The 21,083-nt window shown below is 41.6% G+C and overlaps 1 protein-coding gene across 1 annotated transcript in view; it reads right to left on the reverse strand.

The window, feature by feature from the left end:
• Positions 1 to 20,156, reverse strand: part of ACE2 (angiotensin converting enzyme 2) — a 46,037-nt gene extending 25,881 nt beyond the window's left edge. The window contains exons 1-7 of the mRNA XM_082609382.1: positions 20,052 to 20,156; positions 19,114 to 19,401; positions 10,199 to 10,357; positions 6,853 to 6,943; positions 6,276 to 6,419; positions 4,816 to 4,928; positions 1,899 to 2,029 (exon numbers count right to left, since the gene is read on the reverse strand). Of these exons, the coding sequence (XP_082465508.1) occupies positions 1,899 to 2,029; positions 4,816 to 4,928; positions 6,276 to 6,419; positions 6,853 to 6,943; positions 10,199 to 10,357; positions 19,114 to 19,299 (824 nt within the window). The 5' untranslated portion in view covers positions 19,300 to 19,401; positions 20,052 to 20,156. The remainder of the gene's footprint in view (positions 1 to 1,898; positions 2,030 to 4,815; positions 4,929 to 6,275; positions 6,420 to 6,852; positions 6,944 to 10,198; positions 10,358 to 19,113; positions 19,402 to 20,051) is intronic.
• Between the last annotated feature and the right edge of the window lie 927 nt (positions 20,157 to 21,083).

Genomic DNA, 21,083 nt, shown 5'->3' on the forward strand with positions numbered 1-21,083 from the left:
AAAAATGGATCTAGAAAAAAATCAATCTCATAATAGGACCAGAATCCTGGCACCAAAGGAATGGGGAAAAATAACTACATAAAGAATATGTCAATGAACTCATGTTTTAAAAGATAAAATTCAGTAGAGATCAATGTAAAGTCCTATGCTTCAATTTTAAAGAAACATCTATCTATTATAGAAATATGTGATATGTGACATCAGGCTGAAACATATCCCACATGTAAAAGACCAAAAGGGACCCAACAAACAGTATGATGTGGCTTCCAAAACACAAATGTGACTGTAGGGTAAGTGAGTAGAATTACAGTGTCTAGAACAAAGGAAACTATAGCACCATTTTGTTTTTTTTTTTTTTTTTTGCGGTACGCGGGCCTCTCACTGTTGTGGCCTCTCCCGCTGCGGAGCACAGGCTCCGGACGCGCAGGCTCAGCGGCCATGACTCACGGGCCCAGCCGCTCCGCAGCACGTGGGATCTTCCCAGACCGGGGCACGAACCTGTGTCCCCTACATCGGCAGGCAGACTCTCAACCACTGCGCCACCAGGGAAGCCCTATAGCACCATTTTTACTCCATGTTCGTCAAACTTCATCTGGAGTAACTGTTCAGTTCTGAGCGTGATATTTGAAGAGGGACATCAACAAAGGATAACTTGTCCAAAGAAGAACAAGCAGAAAAGTGAGATTTTAAAGAATGGTTGAAAAATCTATGTAGGATATTTAACATGAAAGAAGAAAATAGTGTATACATGATGATAACAGTAATACTCACTAAAATATACTGAGTACGTACTCTTGTGCCAGGTACTATGCTGTGCCTTGACAATGGTTGTTTATAAATCTCTAGAAGGCCATCTTGTGGAAGAAGAATGGACATATTCTGGGTAACCTCATAGCATGGAATTAGGCAAAATGAATGGAAGGCATTAGAGGGGTGTTGATTCACCTCCACATAAGGTAGGACTTTAGGTTAGTTTACTTTGGAAGGAAGAAGGAGCCACCTGACACCAGACAGGTTTAAGCAGAAAGTGAATTACCAAAGAACACCTGCCAAAGACACTGTAGAGAGTATTTATATATTGCTTTAGAGGAAAATGTCTCCACTGATCCTTTGTCCAGATTCCCCCCTGCTAAGAGAGAGGCTTGGCTGTGGAGAATCAGCTATCAGCAACTTAGCTTGATTATAGTAGGCATGCTATGTATGCAGGACATGAACTTTTCAAACACATATTTTATTTGGCCTCAGCTTCTGGGGTGAGGGAGAGGGGAGGGAGGATGACCACTCTCTGGTGGGGAATAAGGAGGTTGAATAATGGGCCCCAGGTCTTGCATGGTCTACAAAAGCTCTATGGCAGGATCCAAAGTTCTTGGAAGATTGATTCTCCTCCTAAGCTAGGCATCTTCCTTCATGATGAAGACTTCATTCATTACTCATATGATTCCAAACCAAGTACTTTTCAGCAAAAGAAATTGTTGCAGTTGAACAATGAACTTAACAAAGCTTTCACTCAGGCTATACCTTAATTCTAGAAAGTCTTTCTCTCACCCCTGACTGCCCCTAGCCAACCAAGCTTCTTTCCTCTGAATATGATGCTAAAATCCCACCTCGAGGATTAGCCAACCAAGTTGATTAATAAAACTTATTTTCCCCATTTCCACTCTCATTTCTCTAGTGATCTTAAATAACCCCTTTATCCTATGGATTGTGGCCAACATAATAACTCTTTATGTATAAAGTAATGCAACAGAGAACAATTTAAAATGACTTCTCTGTTGAAGACAGTGCTTTCAAACTTTGATTTCTATAATGTTACTAACTTCATTCACAGAATTTTTCAAAAGTTGGGCCTCCCTCCAGAAAAACAACTTTATTGGTGGAAATGACAAAGAGCAAAGTACACAAAGAATTCCTGGAGTTTCTTACCAAGCAAATGGGCAGGGAGGCATCCAGTCGGACTGATACGGGAAGGGTAGGCATCCATCAACTTTGCCCTCACATAAGCGTGAAGTTGTTCATATAATGGTTTAATCTGAAAAGCTCAGGAAGAGAGTTTAAGATCAAGAATAGCCTATTTCCAATCCCCAACACTAAAAATAGGCGCTTCTTTAGACAAGTAGAATTTCCCTAAGTTCTAATTTCTTCTCCTCTGAAATATTCTGAAGAGTTTGAAAGCATTCATTCTTCCCAGATATCGATAATGACTAGTTTCACTGCATAAAGCAATGAACACACCTGGAGGGATACAGATCCCAAAAGGAAGGCAGGTGCAAAAAAAAATCCATTTCTAAGATGCTACCTACTTCCTTCATTTTTAAACTGAAGTATCATTTACATATAAAATTCACCCATTTAAAAACATATAGCTTTGTGAGTTTTAATAAAAGTATACTGTTGGACAACCATCATTACCGCTCAGTTTTAGAACATTTCCAACATTCCCCAGAGTTCCCTTGCACCCATTTGCAGTCAACTCCATTCCCACCCCCAGCCCCAGTTGATTACTGAACTGATTTCTTTCTCTATCGTTTTGCCTATTCTGCACATTTCATATAAATGAAACCATACAATATGTGACCTTTCACGTCTGGCTTCTTTCACTTGGCTTAATGTTTTTTAGGTTAATCTATGTTGTTGCAGGTATCAGTGTTCATTCCTTTTTATTACTGAGTACCACTTCATTGTATGAATACATCAGAGTTTGCTTCATTTAGTATCTTAAGGATAAAATTCACCAGTTGAAGGATGACTAGGTTGTCTCCAGTTTGGGGCTATTATGAGTAATATCTCTATGAACATTCATGTATAAGTCTTTGTATGGCTATATGTTTTCATTTCTTTCACATAGATCACTAAGAGTGAAATACCTTAGTCATATGCTAAGTATGTGCTTAACTTTTTAAGAAACTGCCAAACCATTTTCCAAAATGGCTGTACCATTTTACTTTTCTGTCCGCAGCACTTAGTACTGTCAGTCTGTTTTTCTTTTTTTTTTTTTTTTCTTATTTTGGCTGTGCCGGGTCTTAGTTGTGGCACGTGGGATCTTGAGTTGCGGCATGCAGACTCCTAACTGCGGCATGCATGCAGGATCTAGTTCCCCGACCAGGGATCGAACCCTGGCCCCCTGCATTGGGAGTGCGGAGTCTTACCCACTGGACCACTAGGGGAGTCTCTGTCAGCCTGTTTTAATCACAGCCATTCTGGTGAGAATGTAGTGGTTTTTTTTTTTTAATTGAAGTATAGTTGATTTACACTGTTGTGTTAGTTTCAGGTGTACAGCAAAGTGATTTAGTTGTGTGTGTGTGTGTGTGTGTATATTTATGTATATACATGCACATATACATATACATACATATATTATTTTTCAGATTCTTTTCCATTATAGGTTATTACAAGATATTGAATATAGTTCCCTGTGCTATACAGAACCTTGTTGTTTATCTATTTTATATATAGTGCTGTGTATCTGTTAATCTCAAACTCTTAATTTATCCCTCCCCCACTTCCCTTCTGGTAACCATAAGTTTGTTTTATATGTCTGTGGATCTGTTTCTGTTTTGTAGATAAGTTAATTTGTGCCATATTTTAGATTCCACATATAAGTGATATCATATGATATTTGTCTTTCTCTGTCTGACTTCACTTAGTATGATAATCTCTAGGTCCATCCATGTTGCTGCAAATGGCATTATTTCATTCATTTTTATGCCTGAGTAATATTTCATTGTATATATATGTACCACATCTTCTTTTTCCATTCATCTGTCAATGGACACAGGCTGCTTCCATGTCTTGGGTATTGTAAGCAGTGCTGCTATGAACACTGGGGTGCGTGTATCCTTTCAAATCAGTGTTTTCCTCTTTTCCGGATATATGCCCAGGAGTGGGAGCGCTGGATCATATGGTAACTCTATTTGTGGTGGTTCTTAATCATGTTTTTTTTTTGTTGTTGTTGTTGTTTTTGCGGTACGCGGGCCTCTCACTGCTGTGGCCTCCCGTTGCGGAGCACAGGCTCCGGACGCGCAGGCTCAACAGCCATGGCTCACGGGCCCAGCCGCTCCGCGGCACGCGGGATCCTCCCAGACCGGGGCACGAACCCGTGGCCCCTGCATCGGCAGGCGGACTCTCAACCACTGCGCCACCAGGGAAGCCCCTTAATCATGGTTTTAATGTGCATTTCCCTAATAATGTTTTATTTGCTTATTTGCCATTTGTGTAATTTCTTTGATGATGTACTTACTCACATCTCTTGCCCAATTCTTTTTCGGGGGGGTTGTTTGTCCTACTTCCGTTTTTGATAGCTCTGCCCAGCTATGGCTGTGACAAAACAGCTTCACATAAGAAGCTGGAAGGCATGAGGATGTGGGGGTCAAAATGAAGGAAGAGGGAGACATTGAGAGGTGTCTATGGGGGCACTTCTAATAGGACTCTCCCTTCCCTAGAACATCTTCCTTAGCCAAAGATAAGGAAACAACAGTATCAACTGTCCTGAGGAAGGAAGCAAAGCCTATGGCTCTGCTAACAAAGGAAGACAGCACAGGCCCCACACAGCTCCTGAAACCCTTGCCTTCTTATAATCTAAAAGACCACTTCTTCCTATAGTCTTTCCTTCTCCTAATCTTCCTGTTGGTAATTGCTGGTCAACGGCTAAAAGGGAGAGAAAAGCAGAGCAATTCCGATCATCTGTAGCAGTTGCCCTGTGATTCTTTACGATCTCTTCAAGCCAGTGTGTTAAGAACAAGCCAGAATGCTTTTGGTCCCTGTCCCTTCTTCCTGCACGCTGCCCTACACCTGTCTCTGCAGACAGTTCCTTGTTACCTCTGCAAAGGTACGTTCCACATCTGTGATCAACTGGTCGCGGCTGTAGTCATAGTCACCTGCCCCCGTCACTTCATAATCCCCTCTCCAATAGTCCCCATAGTCCTCATAATCTGTTTTTAAAAAGAAGAAAAATGAGAACATCTGGGAAGAAAGAGATAAAGCACAATATACATAGAATAGCTTTCCTGGGAGGTGAAGAACTCCAAAAACCTGTCACGTTTTTACTGCCCTTCTAAATATCAACTCAAAGGGATGCAAATAAATAATAACACTAGCTAATGTGTCCAAAATTTAATTCATTATCTCATCTACTAGGCACAAAAACTCTACAAGACAGACAGTATTATAATCCCCGTGGTGCAGGGTAGCAGCCTGCTCTTGGCTGGTTAAACGATTCGCCCGAGGTCACACAACTGGTGAGGGGCAGAGGCGCACTCCGAGTCTCCTAACCCCGGGTCTCTACTCTCTCCGTAGGTCAATTTGCATCTTTAGCTTTAAAACATGTGATTGGATCTTTAAATTCTCATTTTGCTCAGGGCCTTATATTTTCAAATCTAACCCAGCTCATCTTGGACACGGCCACAGTGGGCCTGTGTTTGGTGGCAAATTGTATGTATGCTTCATGTAGTGTCTTGTTATCAGGAAATGCAAGTTTGTAAATGTATTTTAGCAACTTTTAGTTTTACATGCACACTGGCAATGGATGACCAGGAAGATGAGGAGACAAGTAAATATTTGGATGGAAGGATGTGGCGATGGGCTCCTGTCTCCAGCTCGCCTATGGCTTGAGAATATGAGTTTAAGTGGTAGTGAAAGATATTTAGAAAGAACAGATGAAAAATTTTTTTTCCTTCCTCAACCTCAGAGCATGAATTAATCCATAATGCCATGGCTTTGGCTCATCATTCAGGCTGGAGGGTAAGTTAAGAGATATGGAAATTCCTCACCATGTTAAGATTTTGATGACCACGTGATTTGAGTTATAATTACAACTACAGAGAGTAGTAGGTTTCCAGCCTAAACTACTCGGATTTGTTTCTTTCTGGGACACCACTCTGACGTAAACACACAAATGACCTTTGAGAATGAACTGTGGCCAGATGGGAGTTTAGGGGAGAGATGGTGTCTCTGACTCTCATCCTTTCTGGTAAATAGAATCGATCAATCCCCCAGGCTACCTCAGGAACCCTCGGGGGCCTGAGCCCTTCCCAGACAACTGATTTGTTTGAGGCCTGGTAACTTAGTCTCACTCTTGAGCCCTTTCAACTGTAGAATGTCAATTCACCTTTCCTTATTCCCTGGTGGTCTCCTCTTTGAGACACATAACCTAATTGTTCAGCAGGTGATCGTTAAATTAGGAATACCCCTTATATCAAAGGGCAGGCTTGGTGGTTCATGAGAAATAGCCCCGCAGCCCTGTAGAGAGCTTCAGAACCGCCACAGCCCAGCAAACTCACTGTTGGCTCTGGCCATCTCATTTTCCAGGACCACATACTCTTCATAAAATGGCCTCAGCTGCTTGCCGACCTCGGCCCTCCAGCCTTCCCAAGCCCAGAGTCTCCGATTGTAGTCTTCGCTGTTTTCCATTATGTCATCCAAACCTATTATCGCGAAGTACCCAAAGGGAAATAAACATGCATTTGTAAAGTTTTTATTTGTAAAGACTTATATGAAATTTAAAGAATTAAAAGGCTGGCAGACATCAAGGTCATAAAGTTGTTCAATGAAATCTCATGATTCATTCATTTCCTCACCCTTATTATAGTTTCAAAATATTTCTGCAGAGAAAATAAACCACTGAGATCATTGAACTATTAATTTAATTAAATTACTTGAGTGTGACAAAATTTACAGTGCAGTTTTGTTAAAACTTAAAAGAGCATCTGTGTGCTGAAACACACACATTTGGAATCTTCCCCTCTTTGGATGATCCATCTGAAAGGCACAATGTCGTCATCTAATGTTAATCTCATTTTTAAAGCTTGGAATAAAAAAAGTAAGTTTTATAATCACTGCTCAAAATTAATAGCCCACCTGGTTCAAGTACTAAGCACTCCTGTGTATTTGGGTCGAAAACTTTCCCACTACTGTAGATGGTGCTCATTGTACTTAGAATTGTGTTCAACTGCAAATTAAAGATAATAAACAATGTTAGAAGTGGAAGATGTACAAAAGAGAATGCTAATGTAGAGATGTCCTTTCAACCATGTGATTTTTTTATGCCTCAAAATACAGCAGTTCACATCTTATTGGCTAAGTATCTTCTTTCATGTAGGGTTGGAACACCTCAGTTAAATTTTCCCACCATCGACTAGCACAGACAGGCCTTATAAGCACATGATAAATATATGTGGAGTGACTGAAAAAAAAAACACAGATCTACCAAAATCCCAAGGATGTTTCTCACCCACACACGCACAGAGCAGTGCATTTCTTGTTCTATTCAGCCTTCACTGAGTGCACATTTATTGAACATCTGCTATGTCCTAAACTCTGACAATTATGACATCAACAAGTCACTGGTCCTCAAGGACCCCACAATCATGTGACAGTGAGACAATCATGAAACCAATGATTACATAATAGAGTGACAGGTACTATAACTGTGGCCAAAAAGTGATGTGGCAGCATGGGGGGGTGGATAAATTCATAACCTGGAGATTCAGGAATGGCTTCAAAGAGGGGGCACAATAGAGCTGTGTCTTGGAAGAGAGGTAGGAATTGGTCAAGTAGAGAAGGGAAGTAGAGGACAGAGCTTACAAGACAGAAGAAGGTTGAGAAAGACAAGGCATTTTCAGGGAGTGGTGACATGAGAGAGAAAACTGGGGTAGTGGTGTTGATTGAGGGGCATGGAGGATGGGAGAATAGAGGGGGAAGTAGGGGCAGATCATGAGCAGCCTTCTATGCCTTACTGAAGAGTTTAACTTTTACCCTGTAGGTAAAGGAACATAAAGGTAATAGAGTAAAGCAGTGCTACTCAAAGTATGGTCCATGGACCAGTGCAAGTCAGCAAATAGTTTGTTTCTCGCCTATGAGAAGCACAGGAATTGAGAGAATAAATGTTTATAAACTTTTAAAAACGATTTGATATTTCCATGACAGCTAAGCATGTGATCAATGAAATTAACCAAGCACTGATCTGCGATGGATTGGAAATAAAGAAAGATAGGGAAGAAGGGAGGGAGGAAGGAAGAAAGGAAGGAAGGAAGGAAGGGAGGGAGGGACTGGTTCTCTCCTATAGATGACTTAAGAAGCACTGGATGAACAGCCCTGTTTTCCCTTCTCCTATTTCTCTCTTCCATTATTCCTTCACTCTACTACAAGAGCCATTATCCTAAAACACGAAACAGATCTCATGCTTAAAACTTCAACAAGATCCCACAGTCCAAAGGAATAAACCCAAGTCCCTTACCATGGCACAAAACCCCTCCTGGTCTCTTCCTCTACCTGCTTTTTCCATCTCCCCTCCTTCCTCTCCATTGAATTCCTGCATCCTTGAGTCTCCCCTCCTCCCAAACACTTCAAGCTCTTCTTACAGGCATTTCAGTGATTTTTAATCCTGGCTGCACATCAGAATTATCTGGGGATCTTTTTAAAACACAATGTCCAGTTTCCACGTAGACTAGACCAAGCTCTAGATTGTAACAGAGCAACGGGCAAGGTTTCACATGGTGTCCTTGTGGAAAAGATGGGGAAGGGCGAAATGGATAAAATTAAGTGGATTAATAACTATTTGAATAATGGGCCACAAAGAATGCAGAATAATAAACAACAACTTGTAGGAAGACACAGGCCATATGGTTTTATCTTTGTCCTTATTGTGCATTTTTCTTTTTATAGATGCAGATAAGAACACAGTACCAGAGGGCAAGCAGCTGAGAAAGACTTTGATGTTAAATAGCCAAATCTTTTAGATAAAAATATTTCAATAGATCAAATCAAGGGTAAGTTATGATTTGCAGGCCGAATCCTCTCTGCTGCCTGTTTTTGTAAAGTTTTATTGGAACACATGCCCATTTGTTTCTGTGTTAGCTGTGGCTGATTTCCCGCAACGAGAGCAGACTGACTCAGTGGGACAGAGACAGTATGGCCCACAAACCTAAAATTTCCACTATCGCTCCTTCTATAGAAAGAAAGTTTGCTGACTCCTGAGCTAGAAAGATAGGATGAGAGATTTTTATTTTAACAGGGGTGAATATAGGCTTTCTTGAATTTAGACAAACTACCTACATAAGAATAGAATTTTCAAAGGTATCATTTTTGGAGCAACATTGGTGGAAGAGATTTGGAGACTTTCTTGACAGTGATGTTGAGATGAATCAACCATGGAAGTAGACTGTCAAAAAACCAAAGCAAGCAAACAGAAGCCTAATGTAATCCTGGATTGTCTTAGTAGATGTAAAGCACAGGAGGCAGGATGTCATACCCCTGCTCACCTCCATGCAGACCCAAACCCACTCAGAGGGCTGTGTTCAGTCCAAGGATACTGACAAAATGAAGCCAGCAACTAGGACTGGTTAGGGAACTTGAAACCATCGTATAAGGAAAAATGGACAGAGTGAAGGATGTTTAGCCTAGAGAAGAAAAGACTCAACTAGTTAAAAAAAATTACCTGCCTTCCTTTATTTAAAGACCATTATGGGAGAGAGCAATTTGGCTCGAGAAGGCAGTACAAAGTGGAGGTAAAGCACTTTATGCTCAATGGAAGGAGTATCTTGCCATCAGTTAGAGGGACCCACATACGGAACTGGCGTCTTGGAAAGAAGTGAGTCGCCCATCCCTGAAGTAGTTTGAGCTGGGGTGGTTTAGCCACTTGTTAAAGAAGTCGCAGAGGAGAGTCAAGAATCAAAAGGGTGGGGGAGGATCAGACGACATACAGGGCTTCTCAAGCTTAGCACCATTGACATTTTGGACCAGACGACTCTTGTCTTTGGGGGCTTCCTTGTGCCTTGTAGAGTATTTAGCAGCATCCCTATCTGCTAGATGCCAACAGCACCCCTCAACAGTTGTAAAAACCAAAAATATCTCCAGATATTGTCAAATGTCCCTGGTGGGCAAAATCACTCCCGGTTGAGAAGCACGGACATGGACTAAGTGCCTGGTCCTCAGGAAGGTGACCTCTGTCACTGTGTCCATATACACCACAGTGCCCTTAGAATCGTGGTTTAACAATGTGTCCTAACATACCAGTGTCCTCCTTCACTCTCAAAGGATTCCAGTTTGGATGATAAGTTACGTGGCCACCCTACCGAGGCACAGAGCTCTTTCTATTGTGAGCATTGCTATCTTGGCAGATAAAGGAAGCAGCCAGGGGTGATATTAATGTTTAAGACTTCCCAAATATTTCAACTCTTGGGGTCAGTGCTAGCATGTAACATACTCGTTTGCTCTTGTCTGCTGAGAGCACTGAGGTCCCACTCTGCTGAAGGGCCTGCAATTGACGCTTGAGTGTGAGATTCTGAATTTCTTCTAGTGGATAAGTTCTGGCAGTCCTGGACCGTTCTTCATAAAAGGCAGACCATTTGGCCCCGGCTGCATTCTGAAACGACAAAAAAATAATAATAATAAAGTTGAAGTTAGAATGGCACTGCTCGAATAGATAGAACAGAAGATATAGTCCAAAGAGCATCTGGTGGAACATTTAATATTTCCTGAGTGATTTAATTCTCTACTTTGCTGAAGGTCAAAGTTTAGGTTAAGAGTGACCAAGCCACTCTTGGTCACTCTCTCTTTCTGACCTAGTGCTTAGTTTTCCCAAGGGTCCTGTCCCCAGAACTGGAAGTGAATTCTCACAGATGATTCATGTTGTGAGGCCCTGGAAGGTATGGCCTTAGCACTTGTGACGTGGGCGAGTTGTTCAAGGATTCAAGGATGAGCGCTCTAAAGGGAGAGTCCAGCAGAGCTCAGAGCGGACTTCCTGGGCATACAGCTCCTCATGGCAATGAGAACCATAAGAAATGAGAACCAGTTTACAGGAAGCTCCGTGGTGCCATGATTTACCAGAGATTCTGATCTTAAAGTATGATCCCCAGTCAAGGTTGCCCAGAACATGGCCATTTGGTAGCTGTGGTGATTGTCCACCAGCAAAAGAAACCAATAAGCAGGTGATGATGCCAGGATTCACTTGTCCCCCCATCTTGACCACCAGTAGGCAAGTAGACTTCTCCAGACTTATCCAATGCAGTCTTCTCTCAGCGCACAAGCTCATTTCCATTTATCAAAGACTGAAATGAGCAACTATTTTGTACATTGTACTTCTCTAGACCCTATAAAAGAGGTAGCATATGAGGCAAGTAAGAACTCCATTCCTTGAGTCAGACACTTCTGACTAGCTGTTGTGACCTTGAGCGAGTTACTCAGCCTCTCTGAGTCATGTTACCTTACTCGTAAAATGAGAGTAATAATAGTAGAACTTACCTCAAAGGGTTGCTGTAAGGGCGAGACAATTTAACAAGTAATATAATGCCTATCAAAGTGCCTGATACATCCCAAGCATTTAAAAATCATAGCTACTTTATCACTTACAGGGAAAAAAGTCCTTGTCCTTAAGTTGCTGACAGTTTTATCAAACAGATAAGATATGCATTGTGAATGCTTCATTACTGAAACAAGAGCATACGATAATGTATAAACTATGAGTGGGGCTAAGCAGTTCCTGTTACAGGGACCAGATTTGGCAAGGCCTCATGGAGGAGGTGGAACTTAAGACAGACCTTAAAGTAGGTAGGAGATAGATGTGTGTAGAGTACTTTGCAAAATAATTTACCTCATTTGGTCTTCTTAACAACCCCATGAGATAGAAAATTATTCTATTTCCATTTTTCCTATGTGTAGAAAGGGGCTAAGAGAAATAAAAATTGGAGCTGGCAACTAACTGCCAGTATCTGAATCCTGGATCCTGTGGTGGGCAGACACTAAGATGGCTCCTGTGATCCCTACTTCCTGGTGGTGCACCCTTGTGTGTCCCCCTCCCCTTGAGTGTGAGCAGGACCTGTGACTCACTTTTAACTGGGAGAATATAGCAAAAGTGACAGGATATACATGTTTATGTTACATAAGGTTGCCATTTTTATCTTGCCAGAAGACTCTCCCTTGCTGATTTTGATGCAGCAAGATGCCATGTTGTGAGCTATCCTATGGATAGGGCCACATGGTGAGGAATTGAAGATGGCCTCTGACTGACATCTTAAGGACCTCAGTTCAGCAATATATGAGGATCTAAATGCTACCACTAACCACATTAGCTTGGAAGTGGATTCATCCCCAGTTGAGTTGCAGATGAGACCACAGCTCTAGCCGGGACCTTGATTGTAAGCTTATGAGACTCAGAAGCAGATCCAGCTAAGCTATGCCTGGAGTCCCGCCCCAGAGGAACTGTGAGATAACAAGTGTGTGTTGTTTTAAGCTACTATGCTGTGGTACTTTTACTTGTAGTACCTTTTACTCAATACATAACTAGTACAGATTCCAAAGCAGGACTCCAGGCATGACTGCACTCTCTAGGCCAAGTAATTTTACTTTTATCCTGTAAATACTAGGGAGTCACTTAGGGGTTGCAAGCAGGTGTGTGACATGATGAAAGTGGTGCAGGAAAGGGACAACAACGGATCAGACAAGAGATGAAGGGAATAGTCGCATTGAAATGGAAAAAGATTTCTCTCTTTATTGAGCACACACAACCCCTCAGGAACTACTTCTCAGTTAATCTTCACAAACAATCTTGTGAGGTAGTTGTGATTGTCTCCACTTCACAAATGAGGGAAATGAGGCACAGAGCAGGTAAGTAACTTTGCCTAGGTCACACAGCTAGCAACTGGAAGAAACAGGGTGTCAACCCAGAAATGTTTACCTCCAAAGCTAATGTTCTTAACCATTGGCTATACATTGGATTCGACATATTCTGTTCTTGTCTCTAACATGCCCGAATGAGAGGCAGTGAGCTATGGAAAGAGGAGTTTGGTCTACAGCACAAATTCATTCATGTAACCCACCACTCACCTCTCAGTCCCTACCCTTTTTCATCCAATCCAGAATGACTGACAGCAAAATTTCTAGTAAAACGTTGATCCCAAATTAAGGCAATTCTTTTCTTTTCAATCTACTTTGGAAACAGCTCATTATCCCCAAAAGGCCCCAACTTAAATATATATATATATATATATATATATATATATATATAATTATTATTTATTATTATTTTTTTGCGATACATGGGCCTCTCACTGTTGTGGCCTCTCCCGTCGCGGAGCACAGGCTCCGGACGCGCAGGCTCAGCGGCCATGGCTCACGGGCCCAGCCGCTCCGTGGCATGTGGGATCTTCCCGGACCGGGGCACGAACCCGTGTCCCCTGCATCGGCAGGCGGCCTCTCAACCACTGCGCCACCAGGGAAGCCCCCCACCATTTGTTTTTTTTTTTTTTTTTGCGGTATGCGGGCCTCTCGCTGTTGTGGCCTCTCCCGTTGTGGGGCACAGGCTCCGGACGCGCAGGCTCAGCGGCCATGGCTCACGGGCCCAGCCGCTCCGCAGCATGTGGGATCTTCCCAGACCGGGGCACGAACCCGTGTCCCCTGCATCCGCAGGCGGACTCTCAACCACTGCGCCACCAGGGAAGCCCCCACCATTTGTTTTTGTAAATAAAGTTTTATTGCAACATATTCACACCCATTTATGTGCTGTCTATGGCTGCTTTTGTGCTACAATGGCAGAGTTGAATAGAGGCTGTAGGGCTCACAAAGCCTGAAATATTTACTACCTGGCCTGTTACGGAAAAAGTGTGCTGACCTCTGCCCCGGATCTATACATTTACAGAAAACACAGGGGTCAAAAGAGCATGTTAAGCAATATTATAGGGACATAATCAGCAAATCCAGAAAGTAGGAGTTTCTATAGGACTAACAGTTCAGTACTTCTGCGAATAAATTGCAAAACAAAACAAAACAAAACAAACAGAAAAATGAGGGAGGGACTCTATAGGCTAAAAGAGACCTAAAGTACATCTGCTAAAATGATCAAGAGAGGACCTTGTTAGATCCTGATACGAACAAACCAGCTGAAAATTTTTTAAACGAGACATTAGGGTACATTTGAATACTGATTAGATATTTGATGGTATTGAGGAATTATTGTCATGTTTTTGACATGGTACTGTTATTAAGGTTGTTTTAAAAATTCTTACTTTGAGAGCTAGAAGGTGAAATATTTACATGTAACATATAGTTATATGATGTTGGGGATTTCCTTCAAAATAATCCAATAAACATGGGGCTGGGTAGAAAAATAAAACAAGATTGGCCAAAGTGTTGACAATTGCTGAAGCTGGGTGATGGGTATAAGGAGATTCAACATACTAGTCCTTCTTTTATGTGTTAGACAATTTTTACAATGAAAAGTAAAAAAAAAAAATCCATATAATGGAATACTATTTGGCAATAAAATGGAACCAAGTAATGATACATGCTACGGCATGCAAAGTGAAAGAAGCCAGTCACAAAAGACCACCTAGTGTATAATTCCATTTATATGACATGTCCAGAATAGGCAAATCTATAGAGACAGAAAGTAGATTGGTGGTTGCTTAGAGCTGGAGGTGGGGGAGGAAGAGTGATTGCTAATGGGCGTGTAGTTTCTTTTGGGATGACGGAAATGTTCTAAAATGAGATGGTGATGACGGTTGTACAATTCTGCAAATATACTAAAAAGCACTGAATTGTAGACTTTAAATTGGTGAATTTTATGGTGCATAATTGTATCTCAACAAAGCTGTTGTTAGAAGCCCTCCATAGTAAAAGCAAAGAAAAAAAAAACCACCTTATTCCCTAGCTCCTATAACTAGATCTGAAACACCCATGGAACCGCTCCAAACCAAAGGATTTAGCCAAAATTAAATGAATTCTCTTTTGCCCAGTTACCTGGCACACATTAAGAAGCAGCGGCAGTTCCTGACCACCAGGCCGCCCTCCCTGGGTGTAGCTGGTGGCTGCCTGGTTTCCTGTCAGAGTGCTTAGATCAGTGAGTAATTGTGTCAAATTTGGATGGAATGAAACATGTCATTTTGAGTTGCTCAAGTTCAGTTTCACCAAATTACATCACTCAACTGGGACATCATCAAGTTTTCATGACAAAGAAAAACTAGTATGAACAGGCCTCCAATGCACTTGACTCAGGTTAATCCCCCACATGTGGAACTTATTCATTCACCAGTTATCCACTGAAAAATCTTGGCTGGGCCCATCCACCCTCTTATGTTTCAAGAGACAAAAAATAAGTGACTTGCCCAAGGTATCACAGCCAGCTCAGGAGAGTCAAGATAGCATCAGATTCCCTAAATTCCATCGTATCTGTATCACACTGACTTTTCCCAACCCCTGTACCTGGGTGTAGGTACTTGTATGTGTTGGGGAGTGTGGGACAGATTCATTGGAGACAGGGTTGGAGTCTACATTCCTTCCTTGGGTACAGAATAGCAGTTTAAAATGACCCTTCTCTGGGTTCACTGTGCCCCCAGCCCTAAAGACAGAGGAAAAGGTTTAGGAAGCAGGTGTGCCCAAGGACTCTAGGGGCCCTGACCACCCAAAGGGTAAGTGTGGGCCTCCTGCTCTCTCTTTACAACTTCTGATAACTCAACAAGAAATATTTATGAAGTGTTTTTGGAGACCTCCAGGGCTCCAACAGGCCAGTCTTCAACATGCCCTTCAGCTGCATGCACAGGAATTTGGGGCAGCTGTAGCAGTTACTGCCAAATACTGAAACAGTGAACCAGGATGCCCCTGCCAGTGATGGGATCCTTTTGCTCTCTTCCAGGGATAAAAAAAATTGTCCAGGGACCTCCTATGTTGCTAGAGAGCTTCCGATTTTGCAAAAAAAAAAAAAAAAAAAAAGAAAGAAAGAAAAAGAAAAAAGAAAAAAAAATCCTTTTGACTTACAAAGTACTCTTTCAAAAATAAAATCAACAATAAACTTACAAAGAAGAGGCAATGCAAAAAAGTAATGTCATTTTACTGAGAAGGGAATTACAGTTTAATTGGTGAATGTTCGATCTCAAACATGAGAACAGTATTTGCTCTAAAGCAAGTATTTGGTAATTAATTTTCATTGAATTTCTGAACTCTATGGAAACCTGTTTTGAACCAAGCTTTTTTCCTTATCTCTATCTGATGGGCCTCTCCTAAGCAGGGAGATTTGGGGACACTATACTGATCAAGTTTTGGTGCCTTCTATTATTTTAAGCTATAGTCTCATAACTTGATCTGAGAATCGCCATACTAGGTCAGATTGATTGGCTGACAAGCCCAATATTCTGACTCTGAAAGTTATGCCAAGGGATAGTTAGGAAATGGCAGATTGCCCTCAATAATGTCACCCTGATAGGATATGAACAGACACATGTCATACAGCCCAAATTTCTCTTCCTGTATTAGTTATCTATTGCTACAATAATACTACATAACAAACAACCAAAAATCTCAATGGCATGTGTTCATTGTTTACGTGCCTAGAATCACTGAGGGTTACCAGGCAGCTCTGCTGATCTTGGCTGGATTTGCTTACAACTCTAGGGGATTGGTTTCAGACGGGACAACTATTCCACACATCCCTCACTCTTTAGCTGGCCAACCCAGGCATGTTCTCATGGCAAAGCCAAAGGTGCAAAGAACAAGCCCCACTGTTCAAGTCCATTCCAAGCCTCTACTTGCATCACGTCTGCTAACAGCTCATTGGTCAAAGTAAGTCACATGGCGAAGGACACAATCACATCACTTTCAGTGGGATGGCACTGCAAAGTGACATAACCTTGGGTGTTGATATAGGGAAAGGTAAAGAACTGGGTCCATAAATGCACTTAACCATACTTCCTTACCCACAGTGGATCTACAATCCTTACATTCGCTTAAATACTTCGAAAACTGACTTATAGTTTTCAATGTCTCACTTTTTTAGATTAAAGAATGGCCTAGTTTTACAAGTCTTACCAGTTTTACCACCTGTAATGTAAACAGCACCTCCTCCTATTTATTGTAAATTTCTTTCTTTTGAGCTTTCAAAGGCACCACCTTTCTAGTCTGAAGAGAGTTGGCCAATACAACTAGGAACACTCTATCCTTTCTTGTTCCCTCTCAGACTCAGTTTTTTTCTTTTTCTTTTTGAGTCAGGCTTTGGAGAGCTAATTCTGCTTTCCCTTCTAACTCTCTCTGATCCCCCTAAATCACTCCAGTGGCTCGTGGGGAACATGCTCCATTTCTCCAGTTCTTTCCATTGATAGCCACCAGCAGCAGACCATATTTCAGCCTCCTCCTCATCTTCGTCCCTCTTGTAACACCAGCTGCAGTGCCCGTTTCATCAGGGGATCTCAATATATGGGACAAGAGAAGAGAAGAGCTATTGCTCTCCCTGTGCATTGCCCCCTCCCCAGCTAAGTCCACACAGGCGCGCTAATACACTAACGTGCCCTTCACCATTGCTGGAGGAAGGAGATATTGGGCCCCCTGCTTGCTTCCTGCATTCAGATATTTTCACTTTTCTTTAAAGGGCCCATACTGTCTGCACTTTGACCACACTTTGTGGATTTGTGCCCTTTCATTTCTGGCCGTTCCTCTAATCAACGAGTACAATTCAAAAATGATAGCACTTAAGATCCAGAGATGATTTCAACAAACATCACTACATCTCGGTGTACAACATGCCTTCTCAGCAAGTGGGCACTCAACAGAACTGTTACATGTCTCTTCAGCAATTATAACTCCCTGTCACATTCACAGCAATGATATCGTATTGTTCTCCCAGGCTCACAAGCATTGAGCACTATTTTGGTGGTTTTGTGTATTAGCTGTCGTCACAGCAACCCTATGAGGCAAATATGAGTGTTATGCTGTTTTTCACAGGCAGAAAAACTAAGGCGCAGAAAGGTTCATTAACTAGCTCACGTTCACCCAGGTAGAAAGTGGTGGAGCCAGGGTTTGGACCTCAGCAGTCTGACTCCAGAGCTCTAAGGCATGATGCCGGCCGAACTTCACCACCACCTGCGGACCATTCGGCTAAGAATGAAAACAGAACCTTTTTTTTTTTTTTTTTAGATTCCATATATATGTGTTAGCATACCGTATTTGTTTTTCTCTTTCTGGAGGGTGTAAGGGAGACGCAAGAGGGAGGAGATATGGGGACATATGTATACGTACAGCTGATTCACTTTGTTATACAGCAGAAACTAACACACCATTGTAAAGCAACTATACTCCAATAAAGATGTTAAAAAAAAAAGAGAATGAAAACAAATGCACAACGTACTTCAGGTACCTCTAACAGAGATCAAATAAAACGTGAGAAAAAAGCAACAGTGAAGAGGTGAACAGAGGTAAGACCAAACTATGAGACAAGAAAAATGCTCTCCTATGACAACACTGGGCTGTCAAAACCTCCTAGATCTCTTTAAGCTTTAGAAAAATAGGGGGAAAAAATCTCCTGAGGAATTCAAATGATGCAGCAGGTCTCAGATTGGATCTGTCCAGTGAGCAGCAGTAATTTAATTTACATGCAATTGACTATTTGAAAAAATAAGCTTCTGAACTCCATTTTTGCAAGAATGTATTGCTGTACAAGTGTCATAAAAAACTTTTCTTAAATAATGTCACTCCATTTTCAGCACTGCTTTGGGATTTGTGAAGGAAGAAATCTCCTAAATCCTTGCACTTGTCAAATAAAACATTTGGCTTTCCCAGAGCATTCTGAGATTTGTCAGAACTGGTTTGATTATGGTTTTTCTTGGAGGGTTCTGTGGATCTCGTATGCTCTGGAAGTCCCTCGGAGCTCCGAGACCATTAAGGAAGGAATTCCCAAGTCCAGCCTCACCCGACCCCTGGTAATCTTAATTACTGGCTAGCTCTTTCACTAAGCCTCCAGTTGCATTTTTCTCAGTTAATAGATCATTTTTAGAGAGTCTTTAGACATTCCTGTTGACATTGTAGGCTTGGGAAAATTATTAACTCAATAACTTATGGCATTTCTATGAACTGCTTTGAAAGCCTGACTGTGATGAGAGTTATGGTGGCAACTTTCTAAAGCATGTTCACTGGTTTCCAAGAATCTGGACTGAGACCAGTGAATTATTTTGTAACAATTTTCCAAATGAACCAAAGGTCAATTGTTCAGGCATCTGGGACTCCAAAATCAGAAATACTGAGGCAAACATCCAACCTCACAGCTCAGAACATTTCTTTGACTTTCCTTTTCAGTTTCCTGGGCAGTAAGCTGATTTTTAAGAAGCAACCGATATCCCTATGTAGCTATAGGAGAGAACTCACCATCTTTTGGACATTCTCATCAGTAATATTGGTGTTATAATTCCAAGAAGCAAGTGAACTTTGATAAGACAGGTCTTCAGCTTCATGGTCAAACTTCTGCAAAAATATCTTGGCCTTTTCCTCAGTGGTAGGCTGAGCAGCAGTTACGGCAACAAGGCTGAGAAGGAGCCAGAAAGAGGCTGACATCTTTCTCTGTGCGCCAAGATCCCATTCACTGAACAACTTCCCTAGAGTAAAACCTCCTCATGAGATTTTCTCTCTCATCAGCCTTTGAACTTGGGTTGGGCACTGAGCAGGAAGATAAAAAAAAAAAGGAAGAAGAAGAAAAAACAGTAAACAATCTGCTGAACCAACACAAAATTCATCCTGGAGAGGACAGATATGTAAACAGATTTTAGAATGATTTCTTAAAGTAAATCAAATAAACAAATGTTATTCATTAATCCTAGAGAATCATAGCTCTCCTCAAATTTTATGGCCAAATCAAAACTTGTCCATTTGGTTACTATGTTCCTTAAAATCTGTTAAAGATATACTGAAGGTGTTATGATTTTACAGTGACCAACGAACTCTAGAATTGGGGGTCATGGGGGTAATGTTGGGACTTACACATTTTAGAGACAATTCCATTAAGTCACTTATCTCTCCTTCTTTTTTATTTTACACTCATATTCACAGAAACTCTCTATTTGGGTAACATTTTCCCTTCCTAAATAAATAACTTTGCCCTTGTCTCTATAGAATTCATTTTTTCCTGATAAATTTTAATTTCCAGGGCCATTTTTTAAAATTATAAGACCACCCTCCACTCCACAAGTTAACTCTCCTGATTTAACTTGGAAAAACTTAAAAAGGTTCCTTTTCTCTTTCTCAGATGATCATGCTAAACACTGGTTCTATGACTAACTTCACTGTGTGCCTCCATCCCTCTCACTTACCTGTTCAAAGCTCGGTCAAGGTCACAAGGAAATCAGAATGCCACCACATGGTATGAAATTCAGAGAGTGTCCATCTCAAGTTCTGGTCATCCATAGCCATGTATCATTGCATAGAATTCAAAGAGACTTTAGTGGTTATCCTGTAGAATCTCAGGAGCTGGACCACTGTCCTCATTCCCAGGGTGTAGGTATGAGTGTTAGAGGTAAAAGAGAGGAGCCACTTTAAATGGCAGGGCTCATGGGCCTGCTTGACCGTGATTATGAAACCTTCACACAGGGAAAACATTTCTTTACCCAAAAAACAAGTCTTCCAGGTCCAGGTGAAATGGCAGTAACCAAGCCTTTAGAAAAAGTTTCCACTACTTCTCCTTATTCCAAAGTTGTACATGTTATTGTAGAAGAGGAAAAAAATAATAAGTAACTGTTTAAAGTGCTTTGCATTATAATATCTCATTGAGGCATTACAACAAACCTAGAGGCAAATATTTTTATCGTCATTGTACAGATTATGAAACTGAGGCTCAGAGAACTTAAATAAATGACCAAACCTTACTCAGCCAGGAAGTGGCAGAGCCAGGATACGAATGCATGCAGTTTGAATCTAGAGTACAGGCCTTTAAGTTTCTGTCAATAGTCTAAGAGCAGTGATGGAGGTGTAGATAAAGAGCAGCACAGGGACGTGGGCCTTTGGTGACGATGATGGATTTGGTTCCACTACATCAAAAAGAGGTGGATTCTGGGACTTCCCTGGTGGTCCAGTGGTTAAGAATCTGCCTTCCAATGCAGGGGACGCAGGTTCCATCCCTGGTCCGATCGCTGGTTGGGGAACTAAGATCCCACATGCCGCGAGGCAACTAAGCCCGCAGGTTCTAGAGCCCACGCGCCACAACTACAGGGCCCTCGTGCCACAACTACAGAGCCTGCATGCCACAACAAAAGATCTCATGTGCCACAACTAAGATCTGATGCAGCCAAATAAATAAATATTAAAAAAAGAGGTGGATTCTTACTACCCTTGATATGAATCAAAAG

This window comes from Mesoplodon mirus (genome assembly GCF_964341445.2).
Source record: "Mesoplodon mirus genome assembly, chromosome: X".
NCBI classification, from domain to species: domain Eukaryota; kingdom Metazoa; phylum Chordata; class Mammalia; order Artiodactyla; family Ziphiidae; genus Mesoplodon; species Mesoplodon mirus.